The sequence below is a fragment of the Microtus oregoni genome, unplaced genomic scaffold (assembly GCF_018167655.1).
Source record: "Microtus oregoni isolate MIOR12 unplaced genomic scaffold, Mior012 000025F_ref0000491, whole genome shotgun sequence".
NCBI classification, from domain to species: Eukaryota; Metazoa; Chordata; class Mammalia; order Rodentia; family Cricetidae; genus Microtus; species Microtus oregoni.
Window position 1 is genome coordinate 21,417,453 of NW_024543084.1, and position 27,466 is coordinate 21,444,918.

General features: G+C 46.6%; 2 protein-coding genes across 6 annotated transcripts in view; one reads left to right on the forward strand and one right to left on the reverse strand.

The window, feature by feature from the left end:
• Golga1 (golgin A1) overlaps positions 1 to 20,209 on the forward strand; it is a 52,201-nt gene extending 31,992 nt beyond the window's left edge. For 4 of the 5 annotated variants that reach the window (XM_041674491.1, XM_041674493.1, XM_041674492.1 and 1 more), the window contains 11 exons: positions 1,872 to 1,967; positions 2,890 to 3,039; positions 4,090 to 4,185; positions 12,930 to 13,019; positions 13,736 to 13,838; positions 13,920 to 14,038; positions 14,343 to 14,486; positions 16,012 to 16,071; positions 16,454 to 16,627; positions 17,024 to 17,110; positions 18,178 to 20,209. In XM_041674491.1, coding sequence (XP_041530425.1) covers positions 1,872 to 1,967; positions 2,890 to 3,039; positions 4,090 to 4,185; positions 12,930 to 13,019; positions 13,736 to 13,838; positions 13,920 to 14,038; positions 14,343 to 14,486; positions 16,012 to 16,071; positions 16,454 to 16,627; positions 17,024 to 17,110; positions 18,178 to 18,258 — 1,200 coding nt within the window. In that variant the 3' untranslated portion in view covers positions 18,259 to 20,209. The remainder of the gene's footprint in view (positions 1 to 1,871; positions 1,968 to 2,889; positions 3,040 to 4,089; positions 4,186 to 12,929; positions 13,020 to 13,735; positions 13,839 to 13,919; positions 14,039 to 14,342; positions 14,487 to 16,011; positions 16,072 to 16,453; positions 16,628 to 17,023; positions 17,111 to 18,177) is intronic. The other variant, XM_041674495.1, reaches the window with a different exon arrangement.
• Positions 20,210 to 20,770: 561 nt separating this feature from the next.
• Arpc5l (actin related protein 2/3 complex subunit 5 like) lies at positions 20,771 to 27,338 on the reverse strand. Its single transcript, XM_041675310.1, has 4 exons — positions 27,073 to 27,338; positions 23,459 to 23,531; positions 22,728 to 22,904; positions 20,771 to 21,305 (listed from the first exon to the last, which is right to left on the reverse strand). The coding sequence occupies exons 1-4, from the start codon at positions 27,216 to 27,218 to the stop codon at positions 21,243 to 21,245; spliced, it is 459 nt and encodes a 152-aa protein (XP_041531244.1). The 5' UTR covers positions 27,219 to 27,338; the 3' UTR covers positions 20,771 to 21,242.
• Positions 27,339 to 27,466: the final 128 nt, after the last annotated feature.

Genomic DNA, 27,466 nt, shown 5'->3' on the forward strand with positions numbered 1-27,466 from the left:
CCACACAGAGAAACGCTGTTTCAGGGGGAAAATACATCCATGCATGTGTCTAAGTCACAGAGATATTCTATATTTTAATTACATAGTTTTGTCCACATACTAGAGCTCTTGTTCATATGCACATTGTTGTGTGGCATTCAGTAAGAATCCAGCTTTCCTTTTCTCCACCTTTCTTACATTATTTGCTAAATAGTCTGCCTTTCCTCACTGTCTCTGATGTAGCTTTAGTACAGACTGAGTTTTTCTGTACATGTTGGATTGTCTCTGCCTTTGCCAGTGTATTTCTTTAGTAGAATGGTTGGCAATATGTATCTCAGAATTCGTGGACTGCATGAGGTCGAAATTCATGTTGTGGTCAGCAATCCCACTGCCGGCAGTCACTCCCAAGGAAGTTACTGAAACCACGTCAGTTTTGTGTGAAAATATTAATGACTGCTTTATTTTAGATTGAAGAATATGTCAAAGAGAGCATTAGAGAGGGCTCTGCAGATAAAGGCACCTGCCACATCAACCTGACAACCTGGATTGATCCCTGGAGCACACATAGAGAGGGAGGAGACAGTCAACTCCACACAGAGCTCTTCTTCAGCCTCTACAGCATGCTGTGGTGTGTGCATGCATACACCATCTAATATGTTTCATATAAAATAAGCAAAAATTCTAAAACCTAGAATAAATAAAAATGTATAACAACCCAAGTACCAGCCGGTAATCCTATAGATGTACGGTCAGTAAAACAGGAAGCACTCTTTGAGAAAAAAATAATCTCCAGTCTGCATGCATGTTATTAGTGGGAGGTAAAGCATGGTGGGTGTATTTAAACTATATGCAAACTATTAAAAATTCATAAAGACCTGAAGAAAAGACATTAAAGTGGTATTGCTTTATAATAGAAGACTTGGGGCTCTTGCTCATTTCTGTAATGTAGGATTTTATGTTGTTATGGAATTGAAGCTTGTTCATTCAGGGAACTCACTCTACCACTGAACAACATCTGTGTATATCCCTGAGTTTGACTTCTTTTCCTTGTTTGAATTTTATTTTGTTTTCATTTTGTTTATTTTTAGAAAGGTTCTCCCTATGTAGCCAGGCTGGCCTGGAAGTTGCTACAATCCTTCTGCCTCAGCCTTCCAAGTATCATGTTTCTTCCATGCCCTTCCATGCCTTACCTGTTCTGTTTTTATTTTGTTTTGCTGGGTTTTTTTTTTTAATGTTTTGTGGATGGGGTGGGATGAGTTTTTGTTCGTTAATTATTATTTTATGTGTATGAGTGTTTTGCCTACATGTATGTCTGTGCACCATATGCAGGCCTGGTGCCTTTAGAAGACAGAAGAGGTCATCATAGTCTCTAAAACTGGAGTTACGGGTGTCTGTGAGTTCCATTTGTGTGCTGGGAACTGAACCCTTGATTTCTGGTAGATCAGCTGTGCCATCTCTCCAGCCCTTCTTGTTTGTTTTGTGACAGGGTCTCACTATGTAGCCCTGGCAGACCTAGAACTTCCATGTTGGCCTCAAACTGTGCCTGCTTCTGCTGGGATTAAAGACCTGTGCCTTCTTTATTTATGACACCTAACGCTGGCTTGCATGTGCTCTCTCTCTTTCTCTGTCTCTCTCTCTCTCTCTCTCTCTCTCTCTCACACACACACACATACACACACACACACACACACACACATAGTCTCCTGTAGCCTAGGCTAGCGTCAAACTCATTATGTGGTGAAGAATAGCTTTGACCTTCTGATCTCCTGTCTCCACCATGAATCCTCTGATTACAGGTGTGTGCCACTACATCTTTGTTTCTGGCTTAATTTTAAACCATACATTAAACCCTCCCAATTTCTTGTGAGTAGAAAGAATGTGTTTTCCCTCAGGTGAAGGATCTAGAGCAAAGCCTACAGGCTGCAGAGGAGCAGCTGAACCAGAGCAGGGATGTTGTGACTGCCCAGGAAGCCCAGATTCAGAAACTTGTAAGTGTTCACCACGTGCCAGACTCCAGTGCTTTCCCTCAACACCAGATGTACGCCCAAGTCTGCAATAGTATCTGGATTTGGCTTGAGTAAAGCAAGAGGTGGGAGGGTTATCTGGAGGGTCAGTGTTACCCAGAGCCAAGGGACTAACTGGTAGTTTCCACCCAACATCGCTTTTGTTAAAGATCCCGTCTTGTGGGTCCTTGAGAGTTCAAAGCCTAGTTTTCAGGCTGAGCTGTGGCAAATGAAAACAGGTCAAAACCGAAGAATGATCTGGGTGTGGTGACACATTCCTTCGTTAATCCCAGTTGAAGAGGGCTAATCTCTTTGAGTTCAAAGCCAGCCTGGTCTACACAGTGAATTCCAGCCAGTCAAACCTTCTTTTAAAAAAAAAAAATAGGTTGAAGTATTTGGACAGTCATCAGACCCTGAGTGAGCTAATAAATTAGACATAGGGAAATAAAAGCAGCCACCATTGATTTCTTGTTTATGACAACCCTAGCACTGTTCAGAATCCTTTTTACTTAGTCTTTGCAGCACACCTAGTAAACTCACTGAATGTCATACATAGTCTGTAGAAGAGATGAGCTCAGAAGTGACAAGACTCACATCCATCTCATGTATATACTATTCTTCACTACTTCATTCTCCTGCCTCCCAGAAGAACATGTCAGCCATAGAAGTCCAGTGAGTAGAGGCCTATTTCTTAGGATACACCGTGAAGGGTGTGCCAGTGGCATCAAGGCAAATGGCAGGCTTCAGTTTCCAGGGAAGGCCAGACCCAGAAGCAATATGTACAACATGCAGTTATTGAAGCCACACCAGGGTAGCAGAGGTCAAAGAGGGTAGTTTCTGTTAGACAGTCAGAATAAGGCCCTCTGAAATTTTTGTCTAGGCTAACTGTCCTCTGGTTTTCCTGCAGATCACTAAACACCAAGAGAACAGCCTCTCCCAACAACAGGTTCTTGCCCTGGAGCAGCATTGCAGGGAGTGCACCCATGCACTAGAGGCCCAGATTGAAGCTCTAGAACAAACACGGGCAGCCGATCAGATAGCTTCAGAGCAGGGAATGGTGAGTCCATGCAGGAGCACTGGGTCACTGCATTTGAGAAGAATAGTGCCTCTGTAGGCTGGAGAACCACTGGAGAGAGCAGTTCACTCCTTTCCTAGAAGGACTTACCTGCTTAGGAGGCTGGAAATGAAAGGACTGCTTTCTACAGAGATGCAGAGCCTATGGTTTTTCCACCGGGACATCTTCATGTATTCTGATGGTCCCCTCAGTTTTTCCCAGTTTTTCTGAACTCCATAATCTTCCCTAATGGCTTCTCCTTTCTATGATCCTCTATGTGTCCCAGTCTTTCTTGAGAGGATCTCGAATGCTGGACGTGTGCTCTACCACTGAACCACTCCTGCCCCTGGAGAGGTCCAGTGTTTTCCTTCCTCGTCTCCACCTGTCGCTTATTTTCACATTTACAGTGACCAAAAGAAAGGAAGGCCAGAGTTGTATATCAGCTGCCTTCCTCCGTGGTTCTCCACTGATTTTGCTAGACTAGCTGGTGTAGTACGAATTCTATTTGATCTTAAATAATAAAAACCCAGAGTTTTTATTAGGGGGTTAAAAACTGAAAGATCAGAGAAGCAGAGCAGCCAGCCACTAGTTCTTACCTCTATGAAGTCCTCAGACTGAATGGTGTATCCTGTCTCTGCAAGTCCTCAGACTGAATGCCATCTCTATGAAACCTCAGACTGAATCCTGAGCTCCTGTATCCTCCTGCCTTATATTCCTCTCTCCACTTCCCTAGTACTGGGATTAAAGGTGTGTATCACCACTGCCCAGCTAAAACAAGCTTTCTTAACCACTGAGCAACCTCTTCTGCTCCTCTTCCCCCTCACTACCCAGCTGTGAACCCCAAAGATCCAGCAGTCTCTGCCCAGCAGTGCAATTGCAGGCATGGTTCCCACATGGGTGCATGGAATCTGAACTCGGATCTTTATACCTCCCTGATCACTTCATCAGCTGAGCTATCCCCTCAGCCTAGAAAGTCCATTTCAGAAGGGCTATGCCTAGGAGGAAACACGGCAGGTAAGACCTTTTCTTATGTGTGCTCTGCTCAATTTCCAGCAACAGCTGCAGCAGGAGAATGTGGCCCTTAAAGAAAGCAGAAATGAATGTGAACGTTCTTTACGGCACCACCAGTCTGAACTAAAGAAACTAAAGGTATTTATCGAATAGAATCAGTTCTACAGAAGTTCTGTCTGTCACATGTTTGTAGTGGACAGTGCAGAGGAAATGGCAGCTGTCCGCTGAAGTCTCCACAGTGGCCGAGGAGGAGGAAGGCTGCGCTGCTTTTGCAGTGACTGCTGCTGAGGCTCTGAGGGCAGTCAGTCCATGTACCTTAAGTTAGAGGTTGAGTTAGTCTCTTCTAGCTGTTCACTCCATCCCAAAGCCCAGTTCTGCCTCTGTGTCTTGTCAGCAGCCGGCTGGAAGCTGTGCTGTCCAAGCACTCCTGACTTGTGTTTTCAGAAGGACACATACGGAAGTCCTTACGGAAGATGTTTGTGTATGTTAGGGACCTCGGACAGAAGTGAACAATATCTTTTCCCATCTGTGAAGTTGGTGCTTTAATCAGACCTTACTCCTGTTGTTCACTAGACAAAGCCACATGCCCACATTCATTGGTCCCCTAGGCTCCCTGGGCCTTCATAATACCTATGGGAGGTGAGTCATGGCAATATTCTTCCAGTTTGGAGCTGGTGTCAGGCCTTTGCAGACCTTCTCTCTATCCACACCTATGGCTTGGGGCCTGCCCAGGGAGTTGCTTAGGCACTATTGTAGTGGTGCTGCGTCTTGAAAAGAATGTCTTTCAACCAGATTTTCTTTTTGCTTCCTAAACTAAGACTCAAACCCAAGGCCTTGTGCATACTAGATAGCCACTGTAATACTAAATTATAAATCCATCACTTTCTGTATTTTTACTTTGAGACAAGGCCTTACTAAGTTGACATAGGCTGACTTTGAATTTCTTGGTAGCCCAGAGAAGGGCCCTGAACTTGCAGTCCCCCTGATTCAGCTCCCCAGGTAGCTGTGATTACAGGCCTGTACCATAAAGCCTGGATTGAAGTGAGTTGTTTTGTTTTTCTGGTTTTTTGTTTTTATTCCATCAGCAGGTATCAGAGTGCCCATAATTGCCAGGCATCATAAGAGGTGCTGGGATGTGTCAGGAATAAGACAGATAGTCTCTCCTCCACAGAACTTATAACTAGAAATAGTGAACTAGCTTCAGATAGAGGCCAATGCTGTGAGGAGAACGAAGCCAAAATCGTGGGCAGGACAGAAGAGGAAAGGAAGGCTTCTAAGACATTTCAACAAAACTATGAATAGTGAGGCAAGCAGTTAGGCATTCGAAGGACTCTGAGGTAAAAGAAAGCCCATTCTGTTCAGAGAACAGTAGGAAGGCCAGTGGCAGAGCTGAGTGGCAGGGAGAACAGGCTGCCAGTACAGAAGGCAGCAAGAACTAGGAAGTATAATGAAAGCCATTACAGGGATTGAGCAGAAAGGCATGGAAGAGGCTTTTTTTTGAAGGCATTTCTCTAACTATACGTAGTAACTTTTAGTAACACGGGCAGGAAAGGATAGCTGTGTTAATTAAGTATATGGAAGACACATTCAGATTCTGGATAAATGCTAGCCATGGAACATTTAGGACTTGCCACGGAGTGCAAGGAGGAAAAGAGAGGAATAGGTGTTGGAGTGACTCCTTGATTTGGTTTATGGAACTCAGTTCCATGGCTTCAGCACTTTGGCATTTGAGCCAAGATTTCTTTGTGGGCACCTTGGAGCAGATGTACATTGTTGGGACTCTAGGAGTATTATGGTCTCTGACCACTAGATGTCAGTAGTCAGCCCACTGATGACAACCAGAAATGTCTTTGGGGACCAAAATTTCACCCTACCCAGAGGGTTGGCCACTGGGATAACTGGGCACATAGAGATATCATTCACAGGTGTCTAGGACAAATCTGGTAATTTTTTAACTGACAAGTCTGGAAGTCAGAGCATAGGTTTAGGGTAGATATAAATTAAAAAAACAGAATAGCAGCTGGGCAGTGGTAGCTCACACTTTTAATCCCAACCCTTAGGAGGCAGAGGCAGAGGCAGGCAGACTTAAGTTTAAGGCCAGCCTGGTCTACAGAGGAATTCCAGGACAGCCAGGAATACAGAGAGAAATGGGGCGGGGGGAGGCAACATATAAAGGAAGAAAGGTAGGAGGTGAGATGGGGGGATACTTCTGGGCCAAAAATGGTGGTGGTGCACTCTTTTGGGAGGCAGGCGCAGGCGGATCTCTTTAAGTTAGAGGCTAACCTTGGTGTACATAGTGAATTTGAGGCCAGATAGCACTACATAGTGAGACTGTCTCAGAAACGGGGGAAGGGGAAAGGCAAAGTACTGGGCACCTGTAATTTCAGCACAGAGGAGGCAGGCAGTTAGATTAAATGGAGGATCTGGAACTAGATGGAGAGTTCTCCCTAGTTAATTTGGATGAGCCCTAAATGGTCAAGAATCCTCACGATTCCTACAAGACAGAAGGCATGATGTGACAGCAAAAACACGTCGAGGTGTTTTTATTTTGGTTGAGACAGTCTCACATAGCCAAGCCTTGCCTCAAAAGTCCCTGGCCAAGGCTGTTTTTGAACTCATGATCCTCTTGCTGCCCTCTCCCAAGTGCTAGTCTTACAGGTATGTGCTAGCATGTGCAAATTCAAATAAAGAACTATAGATGTGGCTGCACGGCTGCCGTTGAAGATGGAGGAATGGGGCTGGGCCTGAGGGTTGCAGTTCTGGAAGTTTGGAGATGCAGAAAAAGGACTTTCCCTGAGGGAGCACAGCCTGCTCATATCTATACAGAGGGCGAGTGTTGGGGGAGACTGCTTATTGTTTCCTGGCCACCCAGACTCCAGAAATAATCACACAGAAACTATATTATTTAAAACACTGCTGGTCCATTAGCTCTAGCTTCTTATTTGCTAACTCTTATATCTTAATTTAACCCATCTCCATTGATCTATTAATGTATTGCCACGTGACTGTGGCTTACCGGGTAAAGTTCCGTCTGACTCTGGCAGAGTGACATGACTTCTCTCTCACTCCTCCTTCTTCTTCTTAGCATTCAGTTTAGTTTTCCATGCCTACCTCTGTTCCCTGCACAGGCCCAAGACAGTTCCTTTATTAATCAATGGTAATCACAGCATACAGAGGGAAATTCCACATCAGGTGAGGGAGTCAGCTCAGTTGGCAGTGTTTGCTCAGCATTCACAAAGGCCTGCAGACCTAGTATCATGGTCAACCATTGTTAACAAGTTCAAGGTAGTGTCTTAAGGCAGCTGTAGCAAATTAATACGCAGGCACCAGAAGCTCTGCTGTCTAGGGTGTCATTTGAATGAGAGAGTATTCTAACGTGACATCCTCAGCTGATTAGCAGGTATGTGGTGAAGCAGATGGATTCCTGTATCTCAAAACAAACTAAATGAAGTTTCCAAAGACACAATGCCAGGTGCAAGCACCTGACTCATGAGGTACCAGGGTTTTCTCTAAACCAAGTTTTGCATACGTTTTGTATCCATGGGAAACTCTCAGACAAGATTCACATAGGGCAACAAAAGGTATCTGTAACACAAAGGATGGATTAGGGACTGAGTAAAAACTCCAGAGCTACGCCAGGTATAACCCAGCGGGGTTTCATGGCCACCAAAGGGTTACTTGCTAACCCTCTGGCACCAGGCCAGTATTAATTTCTGCCACAAGTTTGAGGCCATCCTGGTCTACAAAGTGAGTCCAGGACAAGCAGGTCTGTTATACAAAGAAACCCTGTCTTAAAAAAAAAAAAAGAAAGAAAAGAAAAGCAAAGAAGGGGGCAGTAGTGGTGCATGCCTTTAATCCCAGCACTCAGGAGGCAAAGGCAGGTGGATCTCTGTGAGTTCGAGGCCAGCCTGGTCTACAAAAGCTAGCTCCAAAGCTACACAGAAAAATAATATCTTCAAAAACAAAACAAAAAAAGAATTACAGCCGGGCGGTGGTGGCACACGCCTTTAATCCCAGCACTCGGGAGGCAGAGGCAGGCGGATCTCTGTGAGTTCGAGACCAGCCTGGTCTACAGAGCTAGTTCCAGGACAGGCTCCAAAGCCACACAGAAACCCTGTCTCGAAAAACCAAAAAAAAAAAAATTACATTTATACTGTTCAGTCCATTTGTATTTGGCATATTTGGAGAAAATAAATGCTTCATTATTTATTCTATCTCATGAGTCCAAAGCTCTGTGCCTCGTTTACCTTCTATTATAGCCAAGGAAGACTATAACTATCGCTGTCTAGTCTTCAGTTCTATCAAAGACCCCAGAGATATAATACTACCTTAGTAAACAGGAAGCGTAGTGTAAGCTGCTTTCAAACGAAAAGAGATGACAGAAACAGCTGGCTGCCTGGACAGTCACCCAAGGTTCCTCTGCAATGTTGGGGCATCCATCTTCAGCCTACAGGCCTAGAATATCTGACAGACTTTTCTGTTATGCATTAACTTTGCCAAAGTTGCCTTCTTTTGTGTCCTGCTTGTCTAGTTTGGACAGTATACTGTCAGTGGTTAGGGGAAGGGCAGTTTCTTCCCAAATGGATAGCTTTTGCCACAAAGAAAACAAACTCCATATGGAGATTCTTTGATTCCCATTATCCTTTTTCGAAGTAGAGTGGTGCTATCAAGAGCAGATGTGTCTCACTGTCAAGAAAACAGTCATGTTATGAAAACATTTTAAACGCCACAATCTGTGGTCTTTGAAGTGTTTGAAGATCACTTGTCTATCTAAAATATATCTCTGTGTGACCCTGAGAACATACCTAACATGATTATAGGTTTCATAGTTTTAGATGACTATTAATTAGCCTTTATTATTCTAAATAGCTTTCCAAAACTAAAACTTTACATGACCTTTTTAAATGAACTGCATAGGTACAGGACCTTAAAAAAAAAAAACAGAAACATAGGACTGGAGAGATGGCTCAGAGGTTAAGAGCATTGATTGCTCTTCCAGAAGTCCTGAGTTCAATTCCCAGCAACCACATTATGGCTCACAACCATCTGTAATGAGATCCAATGCCTTCTTCTAACATTGTGCACATAATAAATAAACATATAAATAAATGTCTTTTAAACACGCCTTTAATCCCAGCACTCTGGAGGCAGAGGCAGGCAGATCTCTGGGAGTTCAAGGCCAGCCTGGTCTACAAGAGCTAGTGCCAGGACAGGCTCCAAAGCTACAGAGAAACCCTGTCTCGAAAAACTAAAAAAAAAAAAAAAAAAAGACTCAACAATACACCCTTTTTTTTCTCATCATTTTTATACTGTATCCCTTTTCCTTCAGAAAGAGATCTTTGAATCTAACTCCTTTGTTTAGCCTTTTTACTGACCATGACCAATAACAACTTGTAACTGTAACCCATCAGATAACCAAAAGCCACCCACCCACCTCTTGGGAATGTTCTCTAGACTGCTTTCTGTTGCTTGAGTGCACTGGCGTCTTTAAGAGACCCTGGGAAAATTGGGATAATGGTCAAGTCCTGAGAGAGTTTGCAGTGTTGTTGTCTAGTCTCTGTGCAGTGGGAAAATGCAAGACTTATCTGAAGTCCTGGCTCTCAGAGTATGTCTGTGAGCCTGGACCATCTCAGCCAGCAGCCTTGATGCTGTTCTGGATGCAGAACTCTGAGGAAACTGCAACAGAGGAACTCTGAGATGCTGGATCACCTGGGCCACCTGTTTTCATTGGTATCTGGTCCCCTTGTTCCTCTTATTTAATTTTTATTTCATGTGTGTTGGTATTTTGCCTGCTTGCCTGTTTATCTGAGTGAGATTGTCATATTCCCTAAAACTGAAATCACAGATACTGTGAGCTACCTCGTGAGGACTGGAACTTCAACTGCTGAGCCATCTCTCAAGTCTTCATATGTTTTTAAAGGACTATAATTTGGGATACACATATGTTATTGTATTGTTTTAAAGACAGGCTCACTCTACATTTGCATCTGTTCTGGAACTCGCAGAGATCTGCTGCTTCTGCCTCCCAAGTGCTATGATTAAAGGTGTTCATCACCACACCCAACTTATTTTTATTTTTTTAAACTAGCTGTTCCCTGAACATCTTCCCCTCCCCAGAAACCAGATTCAACCCAAGGTGTGCAGCTGCCACATGTGGGAAGCCAGCAGCTCCTGGGAGACAGGAACCACGCTCTAGACAGGCTGGAGGGTCAGCTTGGAATTCAATAGTTCTGAGGCATCTGGCCATGTATGTCAGTGCAATCCTTCGTTATCATAAATTTGTTGTGCATGCATGCGTGAATGCAAGTGTGTGAGCTTGTGCATGTCTGTGTATGTCCATGTGTGTCTGTGTGGATAGTATTGCTGCAGTTGGAATTTAGTTGGTATTTGGTTGTTTAGTTGTCTTGTCCTGGGCCTGAAACCTAGAGTCTGCCTTGTGCTAGGTTAATGCTTTACTATAAAGCAACCCCCAGCCTTGTTTGTTTGTTTGCCTTTTGGAGATAGAGTATCTCCATGTAGCTCAGGCTGGCCTGGAACTTGTTCTGTCTCAGCCTCCCAGGCACTAGGATTGCAGGTCTGTGCTACCACACCTGGCCCAGTTCTCATTTTAAAATGGAAGTGGTAATCTCTGACCCCAAGAAGACTATTTAGAGGATCAGACATGGCCGCAGATGAAGAGTGACAAGGGACAGTTTCCCAGCGTGGGTTTCCTTCATGACCCGGCCTGCCTTCCTGTCTTCTCAAATATATGGAGGCCATCTGCCTTTCTAGACAGCAGCAGTCACAAGCATCTCTCCAAAATTTCCCAAAAAAGTATTCCTGAGTAGGCATAGAATTCTTTTTGGTTGTCCAAGACAGGGTTTCTCTGTGTGACAGTCCTGGCTGTCCTGGAACTCGCTGTGTAGACAAGCCGGCCTTGACCTCCCTGAAATCCACCTGCCAGGCGAAGCATTCTTACCAAGTCAGAATCTCAAGCTCCTTCCCCTATACCAATAGAGCCCCATCCTAAACCTGCATTTGATAGTAGTAGATGGTCAGAGGACCCTGGCAAGAAGTCTTGTACAGTGTATTTTAGGGTCTCACCTTTAGCCTCTCAAGTTCAGGTACTAGTTGTCCTTGTCTGCTAGAGCTAGACTCACTGTGAAGATAATTGTGATGGCTTGAGTAAGGGTCAACATGCCATGCATGGCTCTGCAGCTGACTCAGGTAAAATTGGTAGGAAGAGTCAGGATCCCACAAACCCAGAGAAACTGATGGTCTGCTTTCTATCTGCAGTAGACAGCTTCCTGTACTGAGAGACAGACAGACATCAGTTCTGATCTTGGAACTTTTCAAGCATCGAAGTATAAAGAAGAGTCATTATGCACTATAGACTATGGTTGTCCATCTCAGTGACAAAGCCACCTGCTAGCTGAATTTGGTCAAGGGGAAGAAGTGTCGTTATAGGTCAGGCTTGAATCATATGCCTCAAATTAGGGCATCATTATTAACAGTCCAGTCCTTGCCATGTAGAGCTCCAAGGTGGGAATGGGGAACAGAAATAATGTGCTTGCACAAAAAAAGCAGGGAGTTCTGGGTAGTCAGAAACAGCAGGCATTGCTTCGTGTTCTCCCCAGCGTATTCCTGACCATGGTCAAAACCTGAGAGGTTGTATTTTACACTGTGACTCTTGGCAAGCATGAACACACTGTCAGCAGAGAACAGTGGTGACCAGTGGTCAGTGCTGCAGAAGCCCTGCCAGTCAGCTAGGGAACTGAGGTTTCTGCTTACAGTGAAGATGTTTCAGGTAGAAGAGGCTGGCATCCAGTCCCTGGACTTGGGTTCAGCTGCCTCTGGCTCTCAATCTGGTCCTGCTACCAGCTTGTTCTAGCACCTGAGGCAAACCACCAAACCTCTTGGAACCTGTTTTCACTCTTAGAAAATGGGCCCATGGTCTGGTGATGTGGCTAAGCTGATAAAGGCCTTGCTACCAAGCCTTCTGACCTCCAGAGGCACATATTAATAATAAGTGTAACTTTAAGCCGGGCAGTGGTGGCGCACGCCTTTAATCCCAGCACTCGGGAGGCAGAGGCAGGCGGATCTCTGGGACTTCAAGGCCAGCCTGGTCTACAAGACCTAGTTCCAGGACAGGAACCAAAAGCTACGAAGAAACCCTGTCTCGAAAAATCCAAAAAAAAAATAATAATAAGTGTAACTTTAAAAGTTTCGTAGGGTTATCAGAACTAGATAAGTAGCTTAGCATTTAAGAGAATGTCCTGTGTTTCCAGAGGATCTGAGTTCAATTCCTACCACTCAGGTCAGCCAGTTCATAACTGCTTGATCTGTCGCTGCAGGGTATCCATGGTCCTCTTCTGGCTCTGCAGGTACCCATACGCACATGATACACACTCACACTTGTACACATGGAAGCGATAAAAATAAGTGTTTTATAAGGGCTTTTATGGCTGACTCAGTGAAAGTGGGATCTTGTAAACCTCACTGGCTACTTCATTACATTTCCTGTGACCTGTCTTGTTTTGTGTGGATTTCATCAGCCAGTTGTGGTTACTGATGGTGAGCTCCCAGTACTGCTGGCCCTCCTGGCTGTGCGTATTTGCCAGTCACCAGAGGGAAGCAGGCAGGGAAGCAGGGAGAATGTTGGCCTTGGGTGAAGGACATACATAAGAAAACGTAGCTGGGCGGTGGTGGCGCACGCCTGTAATCCCAGCACTCGGGAGGCAGAGGCAGGGGGATCTCTGGGAGTTCAAGGCCAGCCTGGTCTACAAGAGCTAGTTCCAGGACAGGCTCCAAAGCCACAGAGAAACCCTGTCTCGAAAAAAACAAAAAAAAAAAAATGTAGGCTGTTTTGGGACTCAGTCGCTTACCTGTTTTCTGAATTCTAGGATGAATGGAGCCAAAGAGAAATTGTGAGTGTGGCTATGGCTCAAGCCCTGGAGGAGGTGCGGAAACAGAGGGAAGAGTTCCAGCAGCAGGTAGGCTCCTAGCTGGCTCCTAAGGTGTGGGCCAAAACCATGTTCCCCTGCAGTCTTAGGAAGACATGTCAAGGGTCTCAGGGAACACAGTCAGTTGGGAGATGCCATACATATGACCTGTAGGTACTAGGAGAAACCTTACTTCAGGTGATGCCCCTTACTAACTTGTCATGGCTAGTGGCTAGTTAGTTATAAAACATTGATTGAAGAAAAGGTAGGGATCAAACAATCTGATTCTGGGAAGTGGTACATTATCACCCACTACCCACAAAGTTGAGTTCCTAGCCAGAAGTATAGGGAAACCATACATGGGAACAGACAGAGCACCTGGCTCTGGTCTGCTGGCTAGAGGCCTCCAATGAGTTCTTAAGCAGTCTGAGCCCTAGTCACCTCTGAAAAGAACTTTGGGTAATCATACCTTCTGACACCAGAATGAGGTGATCCAACAGACTGGTGCAGCATGGGTTCTCAGGAAAAGATGTATTGAGAGGCTGACCAAAACTTCCCATACTCTGGGTTGGCCCAGCATAGGCTATAGGGGCAGTGAAGAGAAGCGCCCTGTACAGGGCCATTCAGCAGAATGGATCCAATTGCCATAGGTTTGTTCTAGGCTACGGATTCCAAGGAGGGCTTCCCCTTACCCACAAGCTGGAAAATGGAATCCCTGTAGGAGAGGGGATTTTTTCAGCCCTTCTCATGCTGAGTTTCCTGCTAAGGCTGCCCAGTTGTCAGCCATCATAGAAGAGAAAAATCGGAGCCTGTGTGAAAAGGACGAGGTGCTTCTCCAGAAGGAGCAGGAACTTGACCAGCTGGAGAAAGGTGAGGGGTCGACCCCTGACCAGCGAGGGGTCGCTAGTGAGCCAGCAGTCACTGGCTCACACTGTGCTCCTGCCACCCTAGGTCACAGTTCTGCCCTGCTGCAGATGCACCAACTACAGAATGAACTGGAGGCCTTGAGGAGCTGCAGAGCCCAGGAGGCAGTGCCAGCTACAACAGGACAGGACCCCCTGGAGTCACTTGTGAGTGCTGTCCTGTCCAGTGCTGGGGTAGGGTGGAGTGCCTGCTCTGCACTTCTAACGTCCTGCCTTTGTGGTAAAGGTGCTCCGCTTCCTAGGAGGATTGAGACCTGTAGGGGCATCTGTGTGCAACACCTGTTAGTGTGCCCCTTGATCACCAAAGGCAACTAGTTCGCCTGGCAGCCACTGGAGAGAATCTTATGTCTGACCTTACTTCCCACTAACACCTGTGCAGTGAGCTGGCACTTCCTCCCCGCAAGTCTGCATCTCAGCTTCTGCCTTTTGTCCTGTTGCCACTATCTTGTAGGTCATCGCAAAAGCCATGCAGAATCCTGAGTATGAGCTTCAGGCAGCAGAGGGAACTCCAAATGGTGAGGTTGAAGCCATGAGTATAGAGCAGCTACAGAAAGAAAAGCAGGACTTAGAGCAGCAACTTACGGAGAAGAATAAGGTGAGGACACCCTGCACCTGGCCAGCTGTGGGTCCTCACTGCTGTCACCCCTGTCCTACTGTGTTTGCAGTGAGGTCCTGTTGAGTGCAGTGATACACACCTGTAACCCTGCACTCTGGAGAAAGATGCAGAAGGGCAGCCTGGACCACAGGAAACTTTCTTTAGAGACTGGTCTTACCACAGAGCTCATTTGTTTTTGTTTTGTTTTTTTCAAGATAGGGTTAGTGTTTCTCTGCATAACAATTCTGGCTGTATTAAAACTCACAGAACCGCCCAGTGTACCTACGCAAAGCCTTTTTTTTGTTGTTGTTGTTTTGTTTTGTTTAGTTTTTAAAACTGTCAGGCTGTGGTAGCACATACCTTTAATACTCTGGGGCAGAGGCAGGTGGATCTCTGTGAATTCAAGGCCAGTCAGGTCTACAGAACAATTTCCAGGACTGGCTGCAAAGCTACACAGAAAAACTGTCTTGAAAAAAAAAAATGTTTAAAACGTTTCCCTTTTTTTTGATTTTGGTTTGTTGTTGTTGTTTGTTTGTTTGTTTTGAGACAGGGTTTATCTCTGTTACCCTGGCTGTCCTGCAGCTCGCCCTGTAAACCAGGCTAGCCTCAAACTCACAGAAATTTGCCTGCCTTTGCCTCCCAAGTACCTGGGCAGTGCTGGTATACGCCTTTAATCCCAGCACTTGGGAGACAGGCAGATTCCTGTGAGTTTGAAGCTAGCCTGGTCTACAGTACTCAAGGATAGTACTAGGATAGAAACCTAGTCTCAAAAAAAAAAAAAACCAGCTGGGCAGTGGTGGCGCACGCCTTTAATCCCAGCACTTGGGAGGCAGAGGCAGGCGGATCTTTGTGAGATCCAGCCTGGTCTACAAGAGCTAGTTCCAGGACAGGAACCAAAAGCTACAGAGAAACTCTGTCTCAAAAATACAAAAAAAAAACAAAAAAAAACCAATCTTTTCCTTGCACTTGATCCCTGTCACTAAGGAAAATAAAATCCCTTGTTATAAAGTTTTAAATTAGGAAAATGGAGTGCAGCCTTTCTAATGAATGATAGAATGTGTAGTAAACTACATTTAAGCCTTATAATAATAAATCCACTGATCCAAACCAAAAAAAAAGGAATCTGAGGCTTAGGTGGCTCAGTGGTTAAGAGCACCGCTCATACAGAGAACCTGGGTTCGGTTCTCAGCATAACATGGCAGTTCCAGTCCCAGGCAATCGGACAGAACTGAAAACAAAAGCCCCATAGTTTTAAAAACTGGAAGATGTCGTACAGAACCATGCACAGCCGCACTCTCCACATGTGTGGGCACTGCCAGCAGGCCTGAGGACCAAGCACACCAGCTTGGGAGACGCTTCTATTGAAAGGATGCGATGATACTGTGGTCCCCCTGGGTCCTAGGAAGGAAAAGGGTGGAGCAGCAGCAAAGAAACCCAGGGGCCCCTGAGAGTGAGCCTGCAGCAAGGCCTCTCGGGGCCTCCTGACATAGCACTGACAGCTGGCTTTGGGGTGGGGTCACCTCAGATTATGAAGCAGATGCAGCAGAGGATGCTGGAACTTAAGAAGACTCTGCAGAAGGAGCTGGTGAGTGCCTGCTTGTGCCCTCCCTGCACTCAGCCCCACGTCTCCCCACTCCCATGCCCCCCAGATTCTCTGGTCCTCCTGCGGTCCTTGGCTGCCTGGGCTTCTCTTAGTTGATTGCAGAAGGTTCTCTGAGAAGTCAGGTGTGGACTGGTGGGAAGAAGTGTTCTTGTGACCACACAACCTTGGGCAGGAGGTCTGAATCTGCCTCCTCTTTTTCTGCCTGCATTCTCACATGAACAGACAAACATGACCTAGTTCCCTCATGTTCAGACACCACCTTCTAGTCAGCTGCCCTTTCGCCCAGTGATGTGAGCTTAGTTGAGCTGCTCACAGCTGAGTCTGGAGAATCGATTGACATGGCACGTTTTCCATTGCTTTTCAGAAAATCAGGCCTGACAGTGAGCTTTTTGAGGTCCGGGAGAGAACAGGCCCTGAGATACCAAATATGGCCAATAATGCTGTCACCAATAATGCTGACCTGACTGACGCCCGAGAGATCAATTTTGAATACCTTAAACATGTTGTTTTAAAATTCATGTCCTGTCGAGAATCCGAGGTAAAGACTTCCAGCTGCTTTTTTGGGTGTTGGGCTTGCATGGCTTCCATCAGCCTCCTTCTGCCTTCTTCCCCTCATCCCTCATTGCTGACCTGCTGAGCAGACCGCTATGGGAAGTGGCTCCTGGGGAGATATGGGTCCCTCTGAATTCTGGCTTGAATGCTGCTGAAGCTAAAGACCTAGAAAATGTCTATACAGCATGAAAAGCAGGGTAGCTGTTGAGAATGTCCTCAGCTCTCAATCCCCAAAGTGAGACGGGACTCAAAAGGCTGCAGCTACACCCACCTCCTCACCCTTGAGAACCCAGGCAAACAGGAAACGCTGCCAGTTAGCCCCTTAACTACCTGCATGCCCGCCCCAAAACCTGTGCCAGCAAAAGTGGGTTTTGTTTTTCAGGCCTTCCATCTTATAAAGGCAGTGTCAGTGCTGTTGAACTTCTCACAAGAGGAAGAGAACATGCTCAAGGAGACTCTGGAGTACAAGGTGAGCGTCCCTCTCTGCTCTTCCCACTGCTGCACAGTATTGCCGCATCCAGACCTGAGGCAGGCGACCAGCCAGCCACAACTATACCTCAGCTTACTGGCTTGTTTTTTTGTTTTGTTTGGTTTTTTTGAGTTTGTTGTTGTTGTTGTTTTGGGTTTTCGAGACAGTGTTTCTCTATGTAGCTCTGGCTGTTCTGGAACCTGCTCTGGCCTTGAACACACAGAGATCTGCCTGGCTCAGCCTCCTGAGTGTTAGATTAAAAGCTTGGGCCACCATTGTCCGGCATCTTATTTGCTCTTGTAATATGAAATTGACCAAGCTGGGCGGTGGTGGCGCACGCCTGTAATCCCAGCACTCGGGAGGCGGAGGCAGGCGGATCTCTGTGAGTTCGAGACCAGCCTGGTCTACAAGAGCTAATTCCAGGACAGGCTCCAAAAGACAGTTCAAAAAACATTCCTTTATTTATATTTTATATGAGTGCTCTGCATGTGCACCAGCACACCAGAAGAGGGCATCAGATCTCCTTATAGATGGTTGTGAGCTACCATGTGGTTGCCGGGAATTGTTAACCACTGAGCCATCTCTCCAGCCCCCAAAGAACATTCTTTAGCCCAGTGTTCTTTGTTACTGCCGGACGCCAGACTTGGTTCATCACTGCATTTTCATTGATGGCACTTCCTCTCCTGCTCCAGTTCCTGCCTGGCACCTACATTTAACAGTGTTTCCTTTTGTTTCCTTCATTTTTTTTTTTTTTTTTTTTTTTTTGCTCAGTGGTGAAGTGCTTGCCCTGTTATGTGCAAGGTCTCAGGTTCAGTCACCAGCACAGCCAACCTCACGAGAATGCTAAGGCATCTGCATAAATGCTGTAATAGAATGGGAGAAACCTCTTCCTCATCAGTGCAGTTCCTTTCTACCATCTCTGTCCCTGATCTGGGCGCCTGGCCCTGCAGACCAGTTTATTTGAAACTTCTTGGTTCCTCTGACTGGCTGGGAAGACTAGAAGACGAGGGCTGTTTTCTGCTCCCAGGTGTTTCTCAGCTCAGAAGCCTTTTCTGTTTCAATTGCAGATGTCTTGGTTTGGATCCAAACCAGCTCCCAAGGGCAGCATCCGGCCGTCTATCTCCAACCCACGGATACCATGGTCCTAGACACCCAAGGATAGAGCTACATGGGCTGACAATTTCTGTGAAAAGAACACTGACACACCAGACTGGGTGGGTTTTTCATTGCTGTAACTGCAGTATTTTGTACAAGTGTCTAGACACTGTTTACAAGACCTTAGGCCCACCTCTCTGCAAGCTAGTATGAACTTCAGAAGGAAACCAGCCCTGTCATTCTGGTCACCAAACAAGAGCGATCCTGGGCTCTGCCCAGATCTTCACAGTGCTGCTAATATCCCAGCTCTGGCCCGCTGCAGTTGAGTCCTCTCTCTTAAAACTGAAGTCAGGTAACAACTGATTATCAGACGGTGGTGGCAGGACTGAAGGTGGGGCCAGCTCAGAGAAAAGCCAACTCAAGAGTGGTCTTTGAAGTCCCCTTCCACTAGCAAGAAAGTGTCGTTTCACTTTGTTCCCCGGCCACCTAGAATTGGAGATGTGTCCATCTCATAACGGGGCCAGTGTGAACTGATGAGTACGCAACTTTCCAGTCCTGAGAAAACTAGCAAGCAGACGAAGGGAGATCTCTACATATAGCACCAAATACACTCAATTGCCTTCTTAATGAATGTACTTGTCTCGATGGGTTGCTGGTAAACCATTTTAAGCTATTTTTTATAGCAAAAGTTCACTATTATAAACATGACTTCTGTATTATAAAATCCATGGAGGAGGAGACCCAGAGCGCCAGGTCTTTCTTGTGCCAGGATGCGTGCCCTTTTGTCATTTAGCTTACCTCTGTGGCACCTGCCTCTCTGGAGCAGTGGAGTTTCTCTGGCTTTGCTCTGAATTCTGTCTTATTACCACCAAACAAAAGCCAATCAGTTTTTCTACTTCACTCCCCTACCCCAGTATTTAACACTACATTATAGGCGGCTTCCAGCAGCCCAGCCGGCTGCCGCACCTAAGGGCACACACCTCAGCTTTAGCTGACGCAAGAAACTTGTATTCATTTCCACGCTTGTTCTGGATACACATTAGATCTCAAGGGAAACAATTTGAGTTTGATGAAAGCTTCATTAACAAACTAATAACTGGAGCTTCTAAAGTTACCATTTAGGTAAATTTTTCAGCTTAAGGTCAACATATGTATGTATATACATATAATGTGCTGTATAGAAAACCAAGTGTTTGCAGCATTTGCCTTCTAAATCAGGATGGCATTGGCTCTTAGTTTCCCTTTAGGGTGCTCCTTCCCATTTAGTGGGGACATAAAACCAGAGTTCCACTGTTCTATGACTTTTACTGAGGAAGGTGTAGCTTCTCCACCAAGTACAATTTCCTCCTTTCCCAGCAATCCCAGCTTCAGAAGCCCTAGGTCTGAGGCTTCTCAGCCCTCGGCCCCTTGAGCTGGTCTATCTCTCTCTCTTACACACACACACCCCTCTGCCTGCAGGTTGAGGTGTGTTGTGGGTCCACTCATCTAAATGGTTTTCCTACTGCATGTTGAGCTCCTCCAGCACTAGAAGAGTGCAGTAGCTATTCCAAATGGCTTGGTGCACTTTCCTTCTATAAACTTTGGTGACGAGACAGTATGTGTAGCCCTTTCTGTGTGAGCACTGGACTGTGACCTTACTATCCATGTAAATAGTGATGGATGCTATTATCGAAGAACTGCTGTAGCCGAGTCATTCGTGGGTGCAATACTTTTTGATTAAAGCTCTTCAAGATACAACTACAGTGAGTTTTACTTGATCAAGCTTGAGATATGGTTTTGGGGTGTTTTGTTTTTCTGGTTTTTCAAGGTAGGGTTGGCTTCTCTGTGTAGTCTTGGCTGTCCTGGAATTCACTCTGTAGACCAGGCTGGCCTCAAGAGATCTGCCTGTCTCTGCCTCAAGTGCTGCCTGGCTTTGTATTTAAAATTTCAAGGGCTACGGATGTTTGTTTTTCAAAAGGAAGCAAACTCCCCAGATTTGAAGTGAATAAACATGTGATTTAACAAAGACCACAGCCTCGTCCCTACTTCTCAAGCATCAGTGCTTCTGTGGAGAGTCTGGGAAGGACAAGGCCTACGGTACTTTGGCTGCAGAAATATGAAATGGAAGCCTCTGCCAGCATTTACGCTGCGGTTGTGACACCCAGGAACATTTGCTTTATGGCTAATGGCTAATTCAATTGCTGGGGTTTAGTCTCGAAAGAAAGGTTGTCAAGGCATGACAAAGACCCTACACCAAGAGAACCTGCCCAAGACTCCAACTGTAATCACACAAACGGATAACCTTTGAAGCCTCAATCAATTAAATGTTTGACATTTTATTAAGCTCAAAAATTACATACAAATAAAAAGAGTAAAAAACAATAGATACTCAGCAAAATGCCTCTCGGTAGCATCCATCAATGTGGTCAGTGTGGCATAGCAGTGGCTCTGCCATACTTGCCAACCCCCCAGAGCTGGCAGGACAGGGACACCCGTACCCCTTCCGCATCAGTTTTCCAAACCATCAAACTATCATTCATTACCATCCCTCTCTTTACCATGTAACATACAGAGAACACACCGAAATGAATAGACAAATAAGCCAAGAGCTTTATTGATGCAGCAGGCACTTTACAATGAACCCGAGACAGCCTGTCTTCTCTGCAAGACAGTGTCTGTACAAACTCTCAGGTTTTCCACTTCAGAACCCAAGCTCTCCTTTTCACAGCAGCCCTTGGATCTGCACCTGCCCAAATAGTCCCTCCCCATGGCAAACAGAAAGTACACACAGGTACACCTGACATAATCTGGCCAGTCAGTCTTGATAGTCAAGTGTCAGTTCTGTATTACTCTGTAGACAAAGGCAGAGACACTGATCCTGCAAAGAATTTAGGAAACAATAAGACAATTTCTCCTTCCACCTAAAAATAAAATACATTTCAGCAGATATGTTTCCTGAAATATTTAGTTGGGAGTTCAGGAAGATGGTCCATTGTCAGTCCCTTCTTCACCAGCCTGGGCATCCAAAATTCTTCTCAAGATAGTATGATTCTTTTTTTTAAACAGTCTTTCTTGCTGTGAGAACTCTTATAATGGAGCCTAGTCCTCCTACAGCTAAGGCCTGTGGGAACAGGAAAAGGATACGTGTCAAAGGGTATCTGATTGGCCAGAGGGGAGCTTCCTTCATTCAACTGGAGAGTTAATTCCCAGACCTAAATCCCACCATGTCACAGACTTGCTGAGAAAGATCAAGTTCTAGGGACAGTGCTGTCCTGGAGCCAAGAGTCCCAAAAGCTGCCAACACTTGAAGCAACAGAACTGGCTTAGGACCCCAAGCACAAAGCAGAGCCTGAGTTTCCTTGTAACAAGCTCATTGCTTTCAGCCTGCCAGCACCTACCTATCCATGAACATGCACAGCAGCCCATGAAGCCTGTGACAGACTTAAAGAGTCACCTCATAGGGATGAAAGAACCTGGCTACCACACCACCTAAGAGTCACCACCACCAGCAACTTCTGAGCTCAGGCACTGCCAACCAGGAGGACCATAGGCCATAGCCCAACACTTGGCTGGAAATTGACCTACTAGTAAAAGCACTCTTAAAACTCAGTACTGCGAAGGGGTCTAGTTCAGTGACGCATTGCCTAACACATACCAGAATCCTGGTTCTGCCTCTAGCATTGAAAAAAATCTGAAGCTGAAGATGTGGTTGAGTATCCAGCCAGCATACATGAAGCCCAGGATTCCATCCCAGCACCATAAAAACCCCAGTATGGTGGCACATGCCTGCAATCTCACAAATTCAAAGCCATCCCCAGTTAAACAAATTTGAGGCTAACCTGAGCTACATAAGACCCTTAAAAAATCCCATGCTGAACCTCTTGGCAAGAACCATATTCATGGAGGGCTGGAGAGATGGCTCAGCAGTTCAGAGCACTGGCTGTAACTCCAGTTCCGGGGAATCTGACACCCTCACACAGATATACATGCAGAAAAACACCAATGCACATAAAATAAAAATAAATAATTAGGAAAAACCTGTATTCATCACAGACTGGTCCCCTTAAGTGGTGGGTGTATTTGCTTCAGTATTGTGGGGATGGGGGGATGTCGACTGATACATAAGGAGGACAAAAGCATGACATATGGCCTTAGTCCTATACCCTTCAAGTAAAGGACAAAAAAGCCTTTTCTACTTCAAGTGAATGACAGTCATACTAAATGACTCAGATTTCTGCCAATTGCCAGTGAGACGGCCTGCATTTCTAACATGTCATCAACTCCCTCTTTGTAGCAGTTCTTTCACAATCAAAGAAAACATCAAGCCCCTTCCTACCTCACCACGGCACCTGCCTCGTGTCCTGTATCAGGCGTAGTTTGTCCTGCCTAACCTAAATCCACAGCTAAAACACAAACGTAATATAACTGCCAGTATTGAAGATCCTGATGAGGTGCTTCCAGAGTGCAGAGAAACTACAAATGGCAGCTTGGGCCTGCATTCCTCCATGTGAACGCTGCGGTGGGGCGATGAAGTCACACATACCTTTTCATGCCACTGGAGTAACACTGCACTGCTATTCTCTGTGGGCTTCTCAAACCCTTTATAAATGTACTTCATTAACAAGTCAATGCCATTTCTGTCCAGTGACTGCACAGCCTGCTCAATCTCGCTGCTCTTAAAGTTTGTGAGTACTTTCAAGACTACACCCTGGGCTCGGTCCTACAGAGGAAAGAAAAAGTGAGTGAGGCCAGGAGTTGCAATCCTAACACTGCTACAGAATACCACTGAACAAAACATGACAGAAACACCATCCATTTCTAACTGGTCTAGAGCAGAGCTACATAGATGAGCTCAACTTCTTTGGCTTTACATTTCACTGAATACCGTATTTCTACAAGCAAGTGATTCCACTTAGTGTCAAGAGAACAATTAGTTTACTGCGGGTAAATATGACTTTTTGGTGTCAGGGATTGAACCCAGGGCAGTCCACATGCTCAACAAGCCCTCTACCACTGAACTTAGCCCAGTCTCAAGTGTCATTAATTTTGATACATCGGTAAGGCCTTAGACTCTACAGATTACAAGGTTATCAAGCAACCTACTGCACCAGTATCTGGGGAATAGACGTGGCGTCAGTGGAAAACAATGCCCAGTAGCACCTCCCTCCCACTGATGTAGAGTTGCTGTCCAGGCCCCAAGGAGCTCATGCTGCTGCTGAGGCCACAAAACCCTGGTCCTGAGCACCAGGCAGAGCTGCAGCACAGCGTCTTTACCTTCACAGCTTGATTTTTCGTGTTGATTGGAGAGTTCCGCAAAGCTGCATGGAACGCCCGAAGCATGTCCCCTGTGCATCAAGGCCAGTTAAGGATGGCTAAGCTCAAACACATCCATGCTCATTGATGACCTTACTTCATAAACAGCTCAAGTAATCAAGGGATCGTATCTGTATGTGTTACCCACTGGCTCCTGCTGACCTCTTCTAGGCTGGCACAGCCTGTTATAGCCTTGAGCTTTCCTAATCTAGAGGAAGGAGTGGAGGGTACCTCTGCTAACCTGCAAGCTCTTCCTGCAAATCTCCCTGAACTTTCCTCCTCAAACCCTGCCCACTTTTGTAATAGAACCTGACAGAGCCTACATGACCTCCCCGGTACTAGGCACTGTCTGCCCTGCAGGACTTGGTGCACAAGGGAAGAATAGAAACAAATACATCCTAACTCTTTACTCGGTGCCTCTTATCAAACTAGAAGAAATCAAGTTGTGGCAATCTACCTCCCAGGCCAGGCATAGTGGCACCTTTAAATCTCAGCATTCAGGAAGAGACAGACAGACTCAAGGCCAGTCAGAGAGAGCTACACAGTTAGACCCTGCCTCAAAACAGAAAGGGGGGGGGAGGGATTCTAGGTCAGCAAGGTCCCACTTTTGCCCACAAAATGAGCCATTTGCTCCCTTGTCTCACAACATTCACTGCTGAGTTCTGAATACCCAGCACACAAATGAAAATTACAAAGTAGGTTATGTCCCCAAAGGTGACACCTATTTTAAACTGAATTACATCAGCCAACTTTCCTTTACTCATGTGAAACACTGGCTGAAGCCAAAAAACTTCAAAAATAGAACAAGGAATGACTGCCCAATCCGGTCTTCATCCCCGTTCATGCAGCAATCCCATGTGTGAACAACTAGCCTCTGGTGCAAGCCTGAATTCCCAGCTTCCCTAGTTAAGTGCCATCTTGAAAAGCTGGTCTGTGCCAGCAGGCAAGCCACTCCCCCACTATGCTGGGTCAGATCTACCTTATACAGTGACAGGCACCACCCTTATCTTTTAGTTTTAGAATTCTTTTCCCCGACAAAGGCTAGTCCTGATACAGCCACTTGATAACCCCATAAGCTATCTAATTTGACATCCCTGGACAATAAGCAGGGTCCTATGTGTGGACTAACACCATTTCATTTACGAAACAGATGATGGGGAGGGACAGAACTGATTTTTCTGAGGACAAAAATGTTAGGCTTTAGTGACCACCTGCAGCTCTTTGTCAAGCAAGCTCTGCAGCCACTGGCAATCAAGGGTCCCCAACTGCTGGGCAGAATGAGGAACGCAGAAGGGGTGATCTTTGCAATCACACAAAAGTTTACTAAACTACCTCCATACCCAGATAGCTTCCAGCACCCTGAGAAAGCAGGGCAACTGAAGAACCCTCTAGACTATCTTCAGCCATGGCCCTACAGCCATGGTAGACCAGAAGATTCTTTGATGTGCCCTGCAAGACGCTTAACAGCCTTCCTGGCCTCCACCCTAAAGATCCCAGTAACATCCTAAAACTATGACAATCAAAATGTCACCAAACTTCGCCAAATTTCTTGGGATGGGGGACTGGTGGGGGGGTATAAAATCACTACTCTGTAGTCCACAGTCTAGGAGCAGAAGCTGCTTCACTGAGGAAAAAAGTGAGCTCCAAAGATCCTTTGAAACTGCCAGAGTGGAGAAAAGCTCCCCCAGGGTCTTGGACCCAGGACTAGGGCTATGCACTCACATTTTCACTTTAATCTAAAAATCCTTTGGGACAAGAACCTGACTTTTTCCTTAGAAAACAATGAAACTGAGCCAGAAGGGAAATTTCCTGCCCAAGGTCACAAAGCTACAATGACCTTCAAATCCAAGCCCTCTCTATCACCCGCTGCCACTAGCTGTGGAGGACCAAAGGTGAGCTCAGTAAAGCTCCCGATGAATTGTGAGGCCAACATAGTTGTCTATCATTTAGGAAAAGAATGCTGAGGTTGAGAGTATTAACCTATGGAAGGTAAAAAATGGTTAGAGCCGCCTACTAACTCAGTCTGCTCTTCCACAATGACAATCCTGAAACCACGTCCTCCTAGCTGCCCCCCCAACCTCTCTGCCCTTCTCTCCAGGACTCACATGAGATCAAAGTTCAACACTTGGCACCTGGCAGGGACTCAATTACTAGTTCCATCCTTCTCCCTACCTGCCTGACATCTGCTAGGGTTTCACTTCTCATCTGCTAATCTACCTTCTCCTAATCCAAAGAGGTACATTCTCCATGGTAACAAGGCTTCTGAAACTGTCATTGAGTGTAAAAACCATCTTCTTTATAAGCTGAGGCCAATGCCTCTAGGCTGCCTCAAAACAAAACAAAAACAAACAAACAAAAACAGCCAGAGTTTTCAACAAGTCCCAGCAGTAACAATATCAAGGCAACAGCTGACCAGGCCCCTACTCTTCATCAATATAATTAGGATTCTGGAGCCTTGTCAATAATGAGTGCCCATAAAATCTCTATCCTCTGCACCACACTAGAAACCAACCTTCCCTCCGTTCTCATGACCCCGTTCTCATGAGCCCACTTAACCATCTGAATGGTGCAGGAAATCCAAGTTTGAAATCTCCACGTTTGAAAGCGCACTCCTGTTCCGTTCTATCTGGAGGGGTTGTTTTAAAGGTATATTAGAGAAGAAATACAGGACTCCTCCCAAAGGCAGTAGGCCTGACTTCCCAGGTTGAGTCAACTCATTAAAACACCCAGAACCTGATTTATATACAGCAAGAGTCTCCAATCCTGCCCTAGCAGGTGCGGGGGAGGGGTACACACTTCCTGTCAAACCATTTGAATAAAGAAACAATATCTTCCTGCGAGGGTAAGTCGGTTTCCTGTAGTGCTCAAAACTGCTAAGAGTCCAAGCCAGCTGTACCAGTCACCTCGATTTTTACTTTTCTGTTGTAAACGTTGGTCCCAGCCGGGGAGCCGCTTTTATATTTGACACTGTATGGCGTTTCTTAGCCTCTGATAGCAGCTTTTCCCACGCTCCCTGCACAAGGCACTTAATGGGAGAGTCGCAAATCACTTGTTGAATAGGGCTCGGCCAATAAAGGCTCAAAGCCCGACGTGCTCAGAGGAATGTGGTGACAGGTGAGAAAAGGCGGCACGGCATCTCACCCCCTCCCCAACCCCCGCCCTCAGGTCCGTCTATCCCCAACATTCCACCCACCATTTTCACGCTGGGCTGCAATCGGGCCCAAAAAAGCCATAGACAGGCGCAGGAGGGCAGTGCCCGTGGCTGCTCAATGAACCCAAGGTGGCTCACCTCCGACCCTCCCGCGGATCAGCGCCCGGGAATGGCCCCGTTTCCTGCAAGGAGGGATGTAGGGATACCAAGGCCCATGCATGGCCACCCCGAAGGATGCGGAGCGCGACCGAGCGGAGGAGTGAACCAGCTCCAGGGCCGCGATGCTGAGGAAGGCTTGAGGCCAGCGACGACGGACCCGGGGAGCCCGGAACTGACAGAAGCCGGGCGGGGTGGGGAGCAGGGGCAAGGGCTGGGGCAAGAGGGTGAGAAGGCCGAGCCCGAGCGGCCGCGCCGGGAAGGATATTGCCGCAGGAGCCCGTCCACCTCGCCCGGGTCGGGGCCTGGCTCGCCCGCCGCCGCCGCCTCTTCCTGCTCGTCCACGAATTTGTTCTCGTCAAACTCGTCGATGTCCACCCTACGGAAGCGCGAGGACAGCGTGTTCCGGGCCATGGCGGGAGCTCGGCGGCCGCCCAGCCGGCTCGGCTCTACTCCGCTCCTCACCGGCTCCACTCGGGGGCGGGAAGCGGCTGCTCGGCACCTCCTCCCCTCCTCCGCGCACAGCCACCGCCCGCCCACTTCCGGGCCACGCCGGAACCGGAAGCCCCTGTGGGCGGGGCAGACTTCCTTACCGTGAGACGTTGGTGCGGTGGGGTCGGGCAGTACCTCTGTGTTTTGCGTCCTCGTCCCAGCCACTGCCA

What these genes read in the sequence shown, in the direction of transcription:
- Arpc5l (XM_041675310.1), bottom strand. Translation starts at nt 27,218, where the DNA reads ATGGCCCGGAACACGCTGTCCTCGCGCTTCCGTAGGGTGGACATCGAC. An exon ending in CGAAAAATCAAGCTGTGAAG is followed by an intron (nt 22,905 to 23,458) that starts GTAAAGACGCTG and finishes TTTCCTCTGTAG; the next exon opens with GACCGAGCCCAGGGTGTAGT. An exon ending in TACTCCAGTGGCATGAAAAG is followed by an intron (nt 21,306 to 22,727) that starts GTATGTGTGACT and finishes CTGTTCCCACAG; the next exon opens with GCCTTAGCTGTAGGAGGACT.